This window comes from Acanthaster planci, linkage group LG19 (genome assembly GCF_054643075.1).
Source record: "Acanthaster planci isolate LZ-2023a linkage group LG19, COTS_SCS, whole genome shotgun sequence".
NCBI lineage: Eukaryota > Metazoa > Echinodermata > Asteroidea > Valvatida > Acanthasteridae > Acanthaster > Acanthaster planci.
This window is the reverse complement of record NC_141795.1, coordinates 12705858-12722595: the sequence shown is the minus strand read 5'-3', so window position 1 is coordinate 12722595 and position 16738 is coordinate 12705858. Positions and strand designations below refer to the sequence as shown.

At 41.3% G+C, this 16738-nt stretch overlaps 2 protein-coding genes across 2 annotated transcripts; both read right to left on the bottom strand.

The window, feature by feature from the left end:
- Positions 1-9: 9 nt before the first annotated feature.
- On the bottom strand, positions 10-5228 carry LOC147796055 (S-crystallin SL11-like). Its single transcript, XM_087130170.1, has 5 exons — positions 4901-5228; positions 3339-3431; positions 2950-3065; positions 2086-2193; positions 10-1806 (listed from the first exon to the last, which is right to left on the bottom strand). Exons 1-5 carry the CDS (start codon positions 5031-5033, stop codon positions 1639-1641), a joined length of 618 nt encoding a protein of 205 aa, XP_086986296.1. The 5' UTR covers positions 5034-5228; the 3' UTR covers positions 10-1638.
- Positions 5229-8512: 3284 nt separating this feature from the next.
- LOC110973028 (hematopoietic prostaglandin D synthase-like) lies at positions 8513-15711 on the bottom strand. Its single transcript, XM_022223431.2, has 5 exons — positions 15280-15711; positions 13627-13719; positions 12812-12927; positions 11730-11834; positions 8513-10985 (listed from the first exon to the last, which is right to left on the bottom strand). The coding sequence occupies exons 1-5, from the start codon at positions 15410-15412 to the stop codon at positions 10821-10823; spliced, it is 612 nt and encodes a 203-aa protein (XP_022079123.2). The 5' UTR covers positions 15413-15711; the 3' UTR covers positions 8513-10820.
- Between the last annotated feature and the right edge of the window lie 1027 nt (positions 15712-16738).

Below are 16738 nucleotides of genomic sequence, written 5' to 3'. Positions count from 1 at the left end.
TCGAATGGTTAAAACAACTGAATGTAAAAATAAGACTCCCAGTTCAGGATGAACACATTGCTGCATATCTTGTTCACAAGAAAACTTCTGCTAAATTCGACAGTCTAATAACCACAACATCGGCTGCTGCGATAAAATGGATACATTATCTGGTCGATGCGAAACCCAACCCGGTTGACTCACCAATAGTACAGCAGATTATGTTAGCAGCAGACGTCAACTCTACAAACCCACAGTGCAAAAAGAACCCGTCTCTCTTGAAACAGTTAAAAGGGTTGTGGACAAATTGGGTAGTCCGAACAATAAGTTGTTTGACCTCAGAATAGCTTGTTACATATCACTAAAATTTCCCCTGTTTTCAGACATGATGGAATGGCTTTAACTAAAAGCCAATCACATTTCTCAATTGCAGGGTGGAAATGTGTTTTCAGTTTTTTCCCAGGTCCAAAACTGATATTTTTAGACGGTTCAACAACGGTTATCTCTGACACGAACAGTGAGTACTCTCCAGTCTCCATTTTGAAGTTGTTCTTGTTTAAGTGTGACACTAAAATAGGAGATGCTTCCATATTCACAGCACTCTCTTACCGTCCCAAACAGAAAGCGCATGTTCCTTTGAAGAACAGGCCACTAATAGTTACACAAGGTGCAGAGAGCTGTTCTTAGATACATTGAAAGAGGCCCCAAAATATATGGCTTGCACAGTTTAAGGTCAGCTGGAGCATCGCATTTGGCTTACAGAGGTTTCAGAACAGCTAATTATGCTGCGTGGAAGATGAGAAAACGAGCACAGCCAAAAACGGATATGTTAAAACAGATTTGGAAACAATGTTAGAAGTCTCGTCTAATTTGAATAATGACTAAACAATTATTCTTCCGCAAGAGAATTGCTCCATGCTTATGAATAATTAGAAATTTGTAAACTAAATATACGCTCCATCTGAGCTTCTAATTATAGACTAACTATTCATTAATGTCAACAACACTGACGGGGATCATAAAACGAGTGAAGACTTCCTTTTATGATAATATTATGTTGTACTGCATACACCTCGGTTCCACTTTATTTTATCAAGTGTACATTTGGCAACCTGCTTTAACAATTCTACTTCACAAATCACTCGTACTTACGATCTTTTAATGCGTGTTTGCTTGTCGGTATCAAATCCTACTTCCATAAACTTTCCTGTTTCTTTTTGGAATCGGTTATTGATTAGAGAAAAGAAAACTGGTGCGACAGCTGACGACAAGCGTTCATAATTTGCCTTGTTTCTGCTAGCAAATTTAAATGCCTTTTTTTACTTTCTTGAACTCACGCTTGTTGTGAAAATGAAAAAGAGCGACGGGTGTCAGTCAATTCAGTCTTTTCAATGGATCTAAAGACGTATTATAACTTTGAGAAAAACTTGGTTGTCAGTGGAGTTCTACATAATTTAAACTTAAAATTTATGTTATCTTTTTCGTTTCAGGTATTATGTCCCCAATCTGTGCGTCTGCTTCCTTGCATTTCCCCAACTCGCTCGAGAATTGTCTGTTTGCCCCTGTATAATAATTGTTTGTACGAATTTATGCGTTTTTAAACAGAGATGGCACGTGACCTTAATTGACGTAGATGTAATGCAGGTATTTTTTTCAAAATCAGAACTCTGTGGATTTGCGCTGGGCGAGGTAAGCTGCAATTTTCTCGTCGGAAGCTACACGGGCCTGCCACGCCTTCAGCTTGGGGTACTTGTCTAGTATTGTGGCATTGTCTCCCTTCACACAGTATTCGAACGCATTGAAAACGCTGATGTCTGCTAAGCTGATCTGCCAGTGGAAAGAAATTCAAATAAATATTCATTATGAGTTCCCCGCCACAGTTCTATAATTCTTGAGCTGTGAACATGCGCCAATTGGACACCTCAGTTCTGAATGATCAACATCTCTTATCCACAAGGTAGAAAACTCACAACTTTACTCACTCCACTTGAGTGAATGCACTCACTTGTCTGTCCAATAGATACAGTAGTGACAAATGATAAGAAATATTCACCAGCTTAGTAAATAAACCATGCACTCCAGACAAACATTCTTTCCCAGTCCCACCTTGTCACCGACGAAGAAGCCATCTCCACCATTGTTCTTAGCCAACGACCCCTCCAACCTCTCCAGACCAACAGGCAGGGCTTCATCGTACTTCTTTTTAAGTTCAGCCTTTAACCATGAAATAAATTGTGAAAAATAGACATAATGGTCTATTTGCTTAAAGCATATTTACCCTAAACTTAACTCTTGTGAAGGTAAAACATGAATTTATATAAACTTCATCAGTTACAAAAGTCTTTTTCTGACTTAAAGCTTTCGAGTGTTCCAACATAAGGCCTGAAAGGCTGGTTCTTAGAGGCGAACATGAAAGCAAGGCGAATATGATGGCATGTAAAATGCAAAATCTCGCATTTGTTCAATTTTTGCCAATTCGTACCGCAAACATTTGATCTGCCCCCTAATTTGCGTTTGTGTTCGCTTTTGCACTATCATGAACCGGCCTTAATGCAGGTAAGCAGGTAGGCCCCCCTAATTAAGTCTTCAGGGTGGGATATAATGAGAAAGGGAGCCTAGGGGCGTAGCTAGCGGTTTCCGGGGAGGGATTGCAAAATGAGGAATCTTTTTCTGGAAACATACCCCATCAATTCATCGGAAAAAGATTTAAAACTTGATTGGAGGGGGGGGGGACTGGCAAATGGTCGCAGGGAATGGACACATTGCCCTTGCATCCTGGATTACGTCATTTGGTCGGGGGCCTCAAAATTTACCACTTATACTGACGAAAAAAATTGAATCACAAATATACCAGCGACTCTCTTCGTTTGCGATTTATTTCCTCGATAATAAAATTCAACCAACAAGTCTCCGACAGATTTGTTGTAATTGTGAATAATGATCTGTGTGGTATGTGGAATGGTGTCTCACCTTTCTCGCTTCGTCTTTTTCGAACATGAATTCGCCAAAGGGCTTCATCATGTCGAACACTAGCTCGCCAACAACGTCGATGGCGGCGCCCTCCCAGTTACTGGCACCGTATAGGTCTGCAAGGAGCAGAGACACGCAATAAAGAATATGTTTTCTATTATCCAGATTCCTGACATGATCTGATACAAGCTGTACGGCTCTAACAAATGCACGTGCATTGTACAGTGTAGTTCCTATCCTTAGTCACAATACCGTACGCTTTAAAACATTGGGTTTGTACATGGTTATGTATTTTAGGACTGACAAAAACAGATTGCCAAGCTTATAGATTGGATGATTCCATATAAAGCGAAGATGGAACGAATTGAAGCTATAACAGTGACACTTACTGAATTCTTTTGCCAGATAGTAGTTTATGGCCCTAGACTCTGGAAGTACTTTGCCGTCAACTTCAAGCAATGGGAGACGTCCAAATGGTGTCGCTGTTAAGAGAGACCATTCGAAAGATTTCGTTAAATAATTCGCACAATAAACGCGGTTATTTGCTTAGAGTATGCTTTCACTGTCCCATACAAGTATTTTCAGACAAAAGGGTTTCAGTGGTGGAGGTTTTTAAATCAATAATTCGCTGATCAATTTCCCTTTGAAATTAAAAATAGCTCGTGGTGCAACTTCACTTAATATTTCGCTCAAGGTTGTTCACAGAACCTGGTTGCTACTTTCTGGAGGGAAGAAAATCCATAAAGTTAGTTTTTAATTTCACAGGTTAAGCAATAATTTTCGGTCGCATCATTAATGGCCCCTAAAGAAAAAATATTTTTATCGTTTTTTTTTCAGTTTACTACAAACTTTCTTCCAGTAACCAAAACCTTATTGGAGCCAAAACTCGGGGGACGATTTCAGCTGTCGCACTCCGTCTCCATGGATACAGCGTTCAGCGCCAGTGGGATGTTTGTTGGGATGCATGGCTAATAAGCCGATATTTCCTTGCTGGCAAAAGTAAGAAATAATCGCCACGTTGACTTGAAAGGGAAGAGTTCGCGCATTCATTGTGATTACACAACTGTTTGTTTGCTCTTTAAACACTTGAGAACGTGGCGAAACCTTATGGGTGCAGCTGTAGTCTGGCCGCGGGCACGCAGCTGTATAAAAAAAAGAACACTGGATTGGCCATGGAGATATTAAAAGCATGATTTGCATGAGAGAAACAGAGCATGCGCAAAAAAACTAAAGATTGGGGTGAGAATGGGGCTGAAAACCTGGTGATCTGGGTTCATGCACGCTTGCAGTGACATATGGTGATTGTCTGGGAGTAAGAGATTTATACCGCAACATTTATTTCAGCTACACCTCCTCTATCTCGTGAATCATTTCTCCCAACACGTGTTATTTCAAAACAACGTTTACCTTCAAAACTTGTGCACCCATAATAATACAGCTTATCCCATCTGCACATAAATCCTTACGGTCAACTTAATACGGTCATATCCCATTCCGTTTATTGTTCTTTGTGTGTGGTTGGGAGTATTCCGGTGTAGAAGAATTTTGAAGTTTTCTCTTCAAATGTCTGTCGACTCAATGACGCATTAAGGACTTCTGTCTCTAAACTGTTCCAGCTCTCGCATAGTTAGTTCCGGGTGAGATCTCCCATCAATTAAAAAAGTCTATCAAAGATGTTGACTCTTAAAATACCCGTGTGTAACTTACCTCGAGCAACTCAAGCCTTAATGCTCATGTCATCTGGAAATTCACGATTTTCAGATACCAAACAGGAAGGGCTTCACTATACACAAGTGCATGAGTAACTCACCTCAAAAGATGGGCTTCATCAACAATCTCAAAAAGGGCAGTGACGGATAATGGTCAAACTCGGTCTTTTTAGTGACTGGGCCAATTTTTGAAAATGTTTCCATTTTCTTTGGACTCCATGTGCTTTTCAATCCAGACTTACTTGGCTTGATTGCTGGCCATTCCTTTTGCTGGAGTCTGACGTCTTCAAATTCCTGCCCTGCGATCACAAACAGCATACGGGCTGATTCTGCTAGGCCACGGATGTCAAAGTAGGTGAGCTTGTACTTGGGCATGATGAAAAAGACGTAACTTGGGCTTGGCGGAAGGAAGGGACCTGTTGCACACTGATTGCAACATGAAATGTGCTCCCCAGTCTTGAAATTCAGAAGTGTTGAGCCGCTCCCTTTTTTGGTCACGTGATGTTATTTAGTATACATGTATATTTACACGCGCACTGCTCCACCCACGTAAAGCATTTGCTAGTTTGCTCTGGGATTATATCATTGATTATGCGAAGGCTAGTTGGGCTCATTTGTGAGTGTTAAGAAAGGCAGCTGAAGCCAGCGCCATGCAGTAAGCCGACTGGTTCAAACATGATGGAGCTCTAACCAAACAACTTGTCCCTTTTTTTCCTACAGTTTGTGTGTAGGGTTTGTTTTAGCACGGGACCTGCACCTTATCTTCCAATATCAGTAGTGATTTCCATCCGAAATTTCAAACCGAGCATGGGATCAGCGTGCCACCTGGCCACTCTCCTAGCTCAGCACCCGCGCGTATGTTCATCCAGCACTGCCGGTGTATCAGTTTTAGTTAATACGTGGAATAGAATGGGGCGGCGCATGACAGGGGTAGCCATAATCCGGTCCTGTATCCTGCTACTAACGGCTTCGAATTTTGATCAAAAGAGGCAGCGATGAAGAGCCGTACTAGCCAGTTGTTCGATACTTGTGCATGCCATAGTCTCATGTGGAGACGCCGCACTGCTGTTGCCAACATGAAGTGCAACATAAAGTGTTAAAAATATTTCTTGTAAGGGTTTTCCTGAAGATATACCCCACATATATATTTACAATGGACGTTTGTAATCGGACATGCATGATAAAGGAGTGCAAACGTTTTTTAAAGAGATATCGAGCCATTTCATGCAACATCGTCATTAGGAGCGACTATCGATCCTTGACATATCATAAACTGATTTTTTATCGACATCATTAAACCTTACCACATTCTACACTATTCGAATATCAACTGGACTTTCGGTTTGGCAATGAATTACTGTGACAGAATAAAATCACAGCAAACCTGATTTTTAAGTTCGTGAATCTGGCTTTAAGAAATTTTTGCAAGATAATGACTATCAGGATGGCGGTTTAGTTCAACACTGGCTCCATATTTATGTGTTTCATATTCTTGTGAAAACCCTGGTTGCCAGAATATCATGATTTTTTTAAAACGAAGACAGGAAATAAACGAATATTCACTGCTCGAAAACTCTACTGCATATTTGATTACGTAAGATTATTAACTAATAAAATAATCCATCCAACGTCTCGTTTCCATCACAAAAGCTCACCGGCGTTCAAGCGTACGATCCTAAACAGTAGACCTTTTTACTAATAAACGCATGTACGCATGTGCACAAATGACCTTCATGGCGGCAAGAAGTGTGAGCGGGCCATTGAAAATGTACTGAGTGCGACTTCGATGATCATTTTCTCTCAGGTATTCTGACTTATTTCAGTTCTTTCTTCTGAAAATCCCATTAAATCGTTTTTGCTCTTAGTTTGTAACATATGCTTGTTTTTTCTCCTGTCTGTACTGTGCCTCTCCTTCATCTAGTACTGCGCATGCGCTGACTGTACGGCGTGTAAAGCTTGACTTTTTTGATGATTTTCCTTGGACTCCCACAATATCTCACAATCTCCCCGGTAAGCTAGCGTTCCTGTGTATTGCAGCCGGTGTCAAAGTAGGCTTGAATCAAGTCGGACTTATCCTGCTCTTCCCAGTCAGCCATCCCTTCAATTCGCTCTTTGCACGCTGCAGCCACGAAGAAAAGTCTACAGCCAGTCCGCGTCATTTTCGAATTCTACACGACTGGTGAAAGGACCATCAATTTCATTTACAAACACGCCGCTTTTGTTCCGCGCGGATAGACTCGTTCATTATAATACAGGTATGAGCGATGGAAAAAGAAGTCCGGCAATATGACTGCCTGCTGCCACTTGGTGATGAGCTCATTTGCTGTGTACAAACAGTTGGCAGATTAGTCTAGACTGGCTCCCGTCCCGTTACATAGTCTCCAGACGTCTTACAAACGTCTTCTGAACGTATGGCAAGGAAGGTGTAATTATCATATATGGGCGTGGTTAACTGCATGCTCGATCAATTTAGTGGACAGTAAGAAACTTAAGCGCTAAGGTAAATGTCGGCCTTTACTTTCCTATCATAAAAACATCCTCCAACCAACTAATTCCCCACCAAGAAAAAATACTACATGTAGCCTATAACCCTCAGCTTGTAGGTTCTAAATATAACGCTCTTTTAACAGAGCTACCATGCGAATCGGCCAAAAACGCAATTTTATTATGCCTTATTCTTAAAAGGTTGTGCACCCCATCATCGATAATTGTCCCCTACCTTCCTAAACGAAAAACGCATGGGCAACGGATACGCTCATTTTATTACACTTACCCCTAACCTTCCAAGGAAAACAATTACGCCGTAGGGACCGGTAGCGGGCAATGAATCCGACAGAATCCTGCCGGGTGTATGTAAATGAGGAAACATGGCAGCTCAATGTAGCGTTCAAGCAGAAGCTGATGGCATATTTTGCTTTTTCCTCTTCGTTACTGATATCGATATGTCCATATTTTTTTCATAGTTAAACAGATATCATCCCAACAAATTGAGTGTAAATTTGCTATTTCCAGACGGACTGAAATGGTATTGAAATGAAGAGAAATGAAGAGAGGTCATTAATTTCAAAATTTCACAACGTGGAGTTATTATTTATATCTCACGGCGATTATTACAACATTGCCCTCACATTTCACACCAGTTTCAGTTCAGGGATGAGTGTATTTGGTTCAGAACGTATTGCACTTCTTTTGCTGCCTTAAAACCACTCTATGAAGGCAGGAAAATGCAAACAAGCAAATTGATTCGTTGCCGTAAATCATAATTAATCCCTCGATGTTCATTTGGAAAAGAAAATTGATATTTTGAAAAAGCACAGCACAGCTTTAAATGGACCAGGTAATGGAAACATTTTACTAAAATCCTTGAAAAAATGCACCGTGGTGTTTTAATTAACCTCATTTGCAATTTTGGATCTATTTTATCTGTATTTTGGGATCTCCTTGGTTTTTATGCCAATGTGAAATGGCACATTCATGAGAAAAAATGTGGTGTAATCCGAGGCACCGAACCTCAATTATCGCATTGATATTTTGTGTATAAAAGCATTGCTAGATTTTTACGCGTAGCTGTCAAAAAATTTGTTTCCTATGTATATTGCAAATAAGTCAAAAACTAACCTTTTCTCGGGAACGTTTTCAAAAAGCAAATTTAGGGTTCAAAATTTGAACATGAAAACATACCTACTGGACAGTGTTTTCCCATCACTGATTACACTAACAGCGCCCTCACTTGTTTAGAAAAGGTTGGTCCATTTAGAATGTTGAAAAAACAAAGGCCCCTAAGTGAACTGCTACTCCGAACAAATTTCCGTTTTCATGCATTAAAGAAAAGTTTAAGCATACACAAAAGGTGATTCCAAGCAAAATTCATGGCATTGTTCCTTTAATAATGACTGAGTCCACAAATGCTTTCTCATCAGTTAAGAAACCAACCAAGAAGACTCCAGTCACACAAAACCTTATTTTTCGTCTCAATTTTATAGAAATCTCTACCATGCCCCTTGACAAAAGTAATTTTTTTTTTCAAAATAGCTTGAATTAAAGTTTGGCTTTAAGGGGTTACTCTGTTGCCATAGTCAACTAAAGTTTTAAGTTAATTATAAAATAAACACATTCAGAAACTGATGAGCGATCTCACAAAAGTAGCACTTTAAACTTTAAAACTTCATTTTACAAGAATAAAAGAATCAGGAACTCTGAATTATTGAAATATACATCTTCAAAATGAATAATTCTACATTCACTTGTAAGAATAAAGTTCTACGTTTGTAACAGTTTGGATTATCGTTTTACATTGGAAACAAAATCACAATTGAGTTATGAATCTTTGATTCAATATTCAAATCAACCTATAAGACAAGACCGTCAAAAAGAGAGCTCCATTTTACATGATAGTTTGCGATGTTTTGACCTCAAAGTGAATGTGCACACTGAGATCAACAAAAGCAGTTTCATCTTCCCAAAGTGTGCACATAATTTACAGCCTTCACTTCTGCAATTATGTCAGTAAGCATTGATGCTGACACAAGGCCAGTTCACACTTCAGGCGAAAATGATCAGCAAGACAAATTTGACGTCACAAAACTTTTGCAGCATTATGCTCAAGGTGAAAGGTGTTCAATTTCTCCAAAGTCGCAGCATGAACACTGGATTTTGATATCACAAAATCAGTATGAACCAGCCTACAGGGGGGCAAATTGTTTGAGGTAATTGCTGATCCAATATCACTATGGAGTGCCCAATGTGTACAATAATGGCAAAGATTGCTTCTAAAGCCAAAAAGACCAAATTGAGATCCAAAGGCCTCGTTGAGTATTAACAAGACACCTGAACAGCACATTCAAATGAAAACATTTAGAACACATATTTCAAATGTAGATTTCCCAGTTGAATATCATTAACCTGACTCAGACATTTATATTTTCAGACTGATTCAGTCTTCTAAAAGTATTGATGTATCAAGGATTAAATCTAAATACTAAGAATCGAACAAACTTGACTTTCTTGATTAAATCTATGTACATTTAAAATTTCTTTACAATAAAAAAGATTGACAATACCTGACTTACTGCTATTCATAAACGATGTCCAATCTTGGATAGTCTTTCATTAGTAAGACCACTGATAATGACACATTGACTCAAACCTCATGACTCAAATCCACACCCTTGATTTGATGGCATACTTAAACCCAGAATGTCCCAGGCAAGTGCCTGGTGGATTTTCTTGCTTTATGAGGATATCACACCTCTTGCTAGAGAACAAACCTAGACTTGATTCAAGACCATCCAGCAGATAGCACTGCTGAAGAAATTACAACGATGTGGACCTTAATTTTGACCTGAGACAATCACCTCAGTTGTTGTCCATCACAGTTTCCTATCAATGAATTGGGGATAAGCAAACTGGATCTATATGTATCTTGCATCAAGGCTCATATTTCATTGACTGTTTCAAGGCTCAATTAGCAGCACCTCCAGAATCATGCTGATGTATTACTTTGCCAAGTTACAAAAATTCCACATCAATACTTCTTGGAACAGTGTGATAAAACCATTTTACACATTCTTTATTGCATCTGGGACTGCATATTTTGGGTATTGTATCAAAAGAGGGTCCTATCCAAAGTTATGTGCACAGTCAATGGGTTCTCAGCCCAATAAGTGAAAACTCGGCTTTCCATTAGGAAAAGTGTTGTACCAGGCAGTGCTGTAATGTTAATCTACTGCACAGCACTTCACTTCAGCCCAGCACAACTGTAAAGGTCATGTCATCAACAGGTCAACTGCTAAACCAGTGCGTGGTATCTATGAATACAATTAGTTTTGACCAAAGATCGAATAGCGCCACAAAGCGGCACAAAATGGCGAACTTCACCGTAAATACACGTAAAACGTTGTAATTGCATAGGCGCCATTTGAGCAAGCGATACGCCTGCGCAATGCACATTAATGCAAAGGCGCAGGTGCCGCAGCAGGCATGTGCACCTGGTGAGCCTGCGCCCAAGCATTACCGTAAACTGCGCAGGTGTATCGCTTGCTCAAATGGTGCCCATGGTAATTACATCTTTTGGGTAGAGTTATCCATCTTGCGCCTTCGGTGCTATACGATCTTTGGTTCTGACATTCAAAATCTTGCTGAGCTTTTGAAACTGGCACCTCTTTAAAATTCTGTCTTGGGGCGAGTCTCTATCCACTTGGCAATGTTGGGTCGTTCCATGACCCGGTTGCGGTGAGCAGCTAGCGCTGGGAAGTTGTCCATGCCCTGGTCATTGCTTTTCAGGTACCAGTCACCAGCAATCAACATGCAGAAATCAGCCAAGGACATCTATGAAAGAGTAAACAGCATGCTAGGGGGAAACTTGCATGTTTTGCCAACTTTGTAGAGCTTTACTGGCACTGTTTTTGTCCCTGTTGTTTTTTTTTTTGGGGGGGGGGAAGAGTGCTTCAACAAACCATGCTGTACCATTTACTGAATCAATGGGTAAGGACTTAGTTGTACATGTATTATTTTGTCAGTCATGTCTGGTGTTAAAAGCTCAAATAACTGAAAAAGCCCAAATGGCATTGCTGTTAACACTGAAGCAATTTCCGTTAAGGAATGTTCAATTTGAGATAAATGACGAAACTTTGTCCCCTGTTCCAAGGAAACCAGCAGAATACAGTAGGGACTTTCAACTCAACTAGGATGTGGGCCCAGGTGGGATTGGAACCTGGTTAACAGAGGTGGAAGGTACATGTACGTTGAGTGTACCAGAGCATCAGCATGACTTTGCTGCTCCCATCAAGAAAACTTGGGAAATGAATTTTCCAAATATTGTCTGGATAAACAGGAAGACGATCAGCGAAACCATTAGCTCAAATCAATTAAGCCTCAATGAAAATACAATAATCAAGGAAATGGTCACACTTTTTCCAAGTTGAGAGTTTCCTCATTTTGCAATAAATGTCATCAATGGGCACACAGGCAGAGAAAAAAATGCACCTTGAGATTTTGCAAGGGGGGTCATTCCAAAACAGTATTGGCGGCAGTTTCGTATAAGAAAACCCAGGGCTGCTTGACAAGACGTACCTTGTTTCCAACAAAGTATTCCTGATCTCCAAGAAGCTTTCCAAGGCGCTTCAAACCAGCCGGCCCCTGGCCCTCTTCAGAGTAATATTCATCCTTTTTCTTGGCCTGAGAAAAAAAACACAGAGGAACGACAAGAAGATGAAGATCAAATCTGAAACCCTTTTATTTTTTACCACTAACGTTTAGCCTACGTTTTTAATGCCACACAGACTGAATTGGTGGCTACAAAGAGGTAATGTACCTCATGTGCAGAGCTGTAGATCTTCAGTGTGTCAGTCACAAGTCAGTCCACAAGTCAACTCACGACTTATTTCCCAAGTCATTTCACAAGTCAGCGTGGAACTGGTGAGATGAACAATAACAAAGGAATGCCTTTGTCACAGTTAATTTAAATAGCTTTAGAGTTGACTTGTGGCTGAATGACTTGTGGCACACTTGTGGTGACTTGTGACAGACTTGTGGTGACTTGCAGTGACTTGTGACAGACTTGTGGTGACTTGCAGTGACTTGTGACTGACTTGCAGTGACTTGTGACAGACTTGTGGTGACTTGCAGTGACTTGTGACTGACTTGTGGTGACTTGCAGTGACTTGTGACTGACTTGTGGTGACTTGCACTGACTTGTGACTGACTCGATTACAACTCTGCTCATGTGTCTCAAAATCTCCTATTGTCTCCCCCCCCATCAGCATATTTACAACTTGCCAAAACATACATGTAGCTCAAAGTTAAACATTTTACTATACATGTACAAAAACTTGGAACCACCTCGATAATGGTAAAATGTGGTCAAACGCTGAATGAAATTACAAAAAAATTGAAAACAGGAAAACAACATTTGACTACAAGTGGAGGTAACTCTAACCTTGGTCAGTCTCATCCAGTATGCAGGAAACCATTGTGCCATATGCAAACCAATTCTTTGTAAATCAACTTTCGAGAAGCACCAAGTACTGAATACAGCCTGCACTCTACTGTGCTGGATCTTGCCAAATTCTCCAAAAACCTTTGAGTGGATTTGGGAAGATACAGGACAAGTTAGGGTTAAGACAGCAATTCAGAATTAATGTCTTTCATCTTGCCTTGAGTGCCTCGTCTGGTTCCACCAAGAACCGCCTCAGTCCCTGCAACAGGTCATCAATGGTTTCAGTCACAACATCAATGCATGCTGCCTCATAGTTTGTGGAGCCATAGAAATCTGCACAAGAAAATCAGTGCTCATGGTTGAACCAAGTTAACGAAAGGTGGAAAAAGAGGAGAAAGTGAACTGTCGATTTAGGCACTAAACTGAGCCATCCCCTCCCAAAGCCTCCAAACAAAAATGTCAGATTTGAAGATGGTAAAGCCTGAGTAAGGCCAACACACAGACATGAAGTACTGTACATGCTAACGCAAGGGTTACTGAAGGAAAGAACATGGTCTAGTACATGTATCAGCTGGTGCACATGACCAGCTCTCACACTAAGCCACTTGCGAGTTAAATTTCAATAAAATCTGGTACCCTGTGTTATCTGATTGCATAGATAGAAACGTAACAATTTGAATTCCCCAGTCTAAAGACACTGTTGCTATACCTCGTGATCTGGGGCAAGCTTTTGCATAGCGACCACCATCTCTGGATTTGACTGGTTCCTTTGTGCCCTTCATATCCATTGAGAACAGTGTATTGTTGCAAGGCGTCTCTTATGTAACTAAGGAAAAGCTTGCCCCGAATCACGAGGTATAGCAACAGTGGCTTTAGTATGGAGAATTCCAATTGTTACGTTCACGTGAATTTAAAGAACTCGGTGTACCAGATTTTATTCAAATTTAACTCGCAAAAGGCTTATTTACTGGGGCAAAGTTTGATTGATTTTGAGGGAATGTGTACTGTTTTGCCAAGGAAACACCTACGTACCAAACTCCCGAGCCAGGTAGCGGCTGAAGGCTTTACTCTGTGGGATACACAGATCATCCACCTGAAGCATTGGCAGCTGACCAAGAGGTGTAGCTACAAAATAAAACAATTAAAACTGTATAAGATTTGATACCAGGATTCCTGATGAGACATACAAGGTTAATCAATGTTTACTTCTCACCCGAACATCAAATCCCAATTAACAAATCATGCTTTAAATCCATCATTCCTACATTATGTCCATGTCATTGGCACATGTTTGTGCCACGGAAGCTGAGCCTCTGGTTAACAGTGGCCCTACAGTGCAGGTACACATTGGAAATTGGTCACCAACAGTTGGCCCAGCCCAACTGCAGTGCAGTCAACAATAGTTGGGCCAGCCCAACTGCAGCATTACAGTTGGGACTGTCCCAATGTAGTTGGGGCATAACAATGATAAGAGTTGTATTCATTTCAAGCAACATCAAAGTACATGGAAGTAAATATCTTTTAAGCTGGAATGTACTTTATTTCCTGGGCCTGAGAAGGATTCTTCTTGGCATTGCTACTGTGCCAAGTAGCATGCCTGAATAGGTTGATAAGTCAAACTGTATCCAAGCCAAAATTTGCCACCATGCACTACGAGTACTAATTTTAAAAGTCATAACATTCCTTCTGTGTGACTGATGATGAAACACGGAAAGAGTTCCATAAACAAGATATCGGGAGGCACATGCCCCCCCCCATTCCTGGTGACCCCCACTGAAACAAAAAACGATGAATGGCTACTGAATATGACTAACAAAACTTTGCCCCCATTTAACCACACCACTGAAAGCTGGTGTTCCCTTTGTGCCCCCTACTAGTAAAATCCTAGCTCCGCCATAAGACAGGTCATGCTAGTATTTTTAATTATTTTTAGGTAAAAGATTCAATTTTTTCCCTAGGCCAACCAACTTGGACATTTTAGGGCGTTATCACTTTCTAATGGCTAATGTGCCACTTTAGGGGAAAATTAATGATATAGAACGCTTACTGATTTGCCAGTCACGCCAGCAGAACAAAAATATTCTTTGCTTTTTATGAGAGCTGCATTTTCCAGCAGAACGCTACCTTGAAGCTAACACTACAGGAAGCCCTGGGATCTAGCCTGTCTACGCAGATTGGGGAGGGGGGAAGAAGTGGACTGGTGCCAGTGGTAGGTGGAAGTCTAGGCCTTCTTGGGGTTTAAGTGACATTATTTTAAATTCTGCATCTATGGCAGCAGTAACATGTTTCTGGGGTATGATCACTTCTGATTTCTTTTTCCCTACAGTCAGGACAGTGATCTGTTAGCCATTTGAAAGCACTTGGAATGTCCTGAGATGTAAAAAGCAGTGAAAACATTGAGGTAGCCTACGCACTTAGAAAATGCTTAGAATTTTTCAGACCAGTCTCGTGGTCATAGGGTTCATGCATGTAGGGTATCAAACAGTGTCAAGGCTACTTGTACTTGTAGACCCTACATGGAATTCGTTCCCGCAAATCTCCCCACCACGGCCACGCACATGCATCATCCAAGAGGAGTGCTTGCTGGAGGCACAATTCTACACAACGAGTTGGCCTGTTGGTGGGTTATTATGCAATTACCCCCTACATAATGACTGGCACGTGGATAAAGATGCAAAACCTCACTTTGTTTTAAATCCGCCCACTCATCTCGTTCAATGCGAACGTCTTCATACTCGACTCCTTTCTCTGCGAACATCAGCCGCGCCAATTCGGCCAAACCTCTCGCATTGAAGTATGTCAGTTTGTACGTCGGCATACTTTCAGTTTCAGCCGACCCTTTCGCAGACAATGAAACGGAATCACTCAGCGGTCCCGGAACTTCGTTCAAAAAGAAAGCACAAATCGTCAAAAGTTCCCGACGATTTCCAACAACGCTCAGCGTACACGACAGGGCCGGTATTACAACTTGTACAAACTACATGTATCGATACGTATGTACTACGTGCAGGTCGTGCTAGTGTCCGAAACGGTTTTTTTTTTCAGAGCTACGGCTACGTCTACAGTCATCCAGCGTATATATACACGTACAGTACTTGTGAAGGGCGAGGACCTTGGCCTGAATGTAGCACACTTAATTTGGATGCGACTTCACACCTCTTGCTGCACAATGTACATGTACAATGTACATGTAGATGTATGCATGCACATTGCACTGTATACGCCATACCACATGTACGTGTACATGTACATGTATATAGTACGTACGCATAGTGCACGTTCGTCAAGTGGTTACCAGTTGAGCGAAGGGCACCCAATTAAAAATCTAGAGATGTTTCCAGTCTGACGAACACTCATTACCTTTGGTGTTAACGTTAGAAGGGCGGATAACTAGCACCGTCACAGGCTGCGGAACGATTTTCAAAGTGTGAAGGGGCCCGTTGTGAGTTGAGACCCACCATGCATCAACCATTATTCATATGCCGGTTCATTTAGCCCCGCCCCAGTCGAAAGAGTGGGTGAAAGGCCCTTCCACCCCCTCTGCCACAAGTATGCGAGAGTTTCACCTCATCTTGTCCACGGAGCCTACAAAGCCTACAGAGATCTATCGAAAAAAAATTAAGGGTCTCCGAAAATAGGCCTGCACCAAACAACAGGTTGCCCCTGAGTCAACGCACTTTTTGCTCTCCTTCCTCTCAGACATCAGCTTCACTACCCTGAAATGCTGCATGTAGTGACATTTTGGCAAGGTCGGATACATAGTGTTGACATTTCTTCTCCTGCGGTTAAGAAAACTTGGGGGGGACTCCTTTATCTCCAACTACCGTAACGATAACTCCGAGCAGTATTTCTCAGCCACGATTTCCTGGACAGTTCCTGTTCATCAGTTGTGCCAAAATAATCCACACTGACCCCAAAATGCCTCTGAAGCTGTCTTCAAGAGAGGCATGGATTGTACAGACGTCATGGACCAGGAAGTCCCGGCATATGCCCCGCTTGCGCGTGAACACATTCCTTTATTCTCCTACAGTTAGGAAGGGGAGTGGAAGATTCTTCCTTTTTCTTCCAGGATGATGATTCCTCCGATCATCTCTCGGACCATCCCTCTTCATTTGCCACAGATAATTCTGACCACATTGTGAAG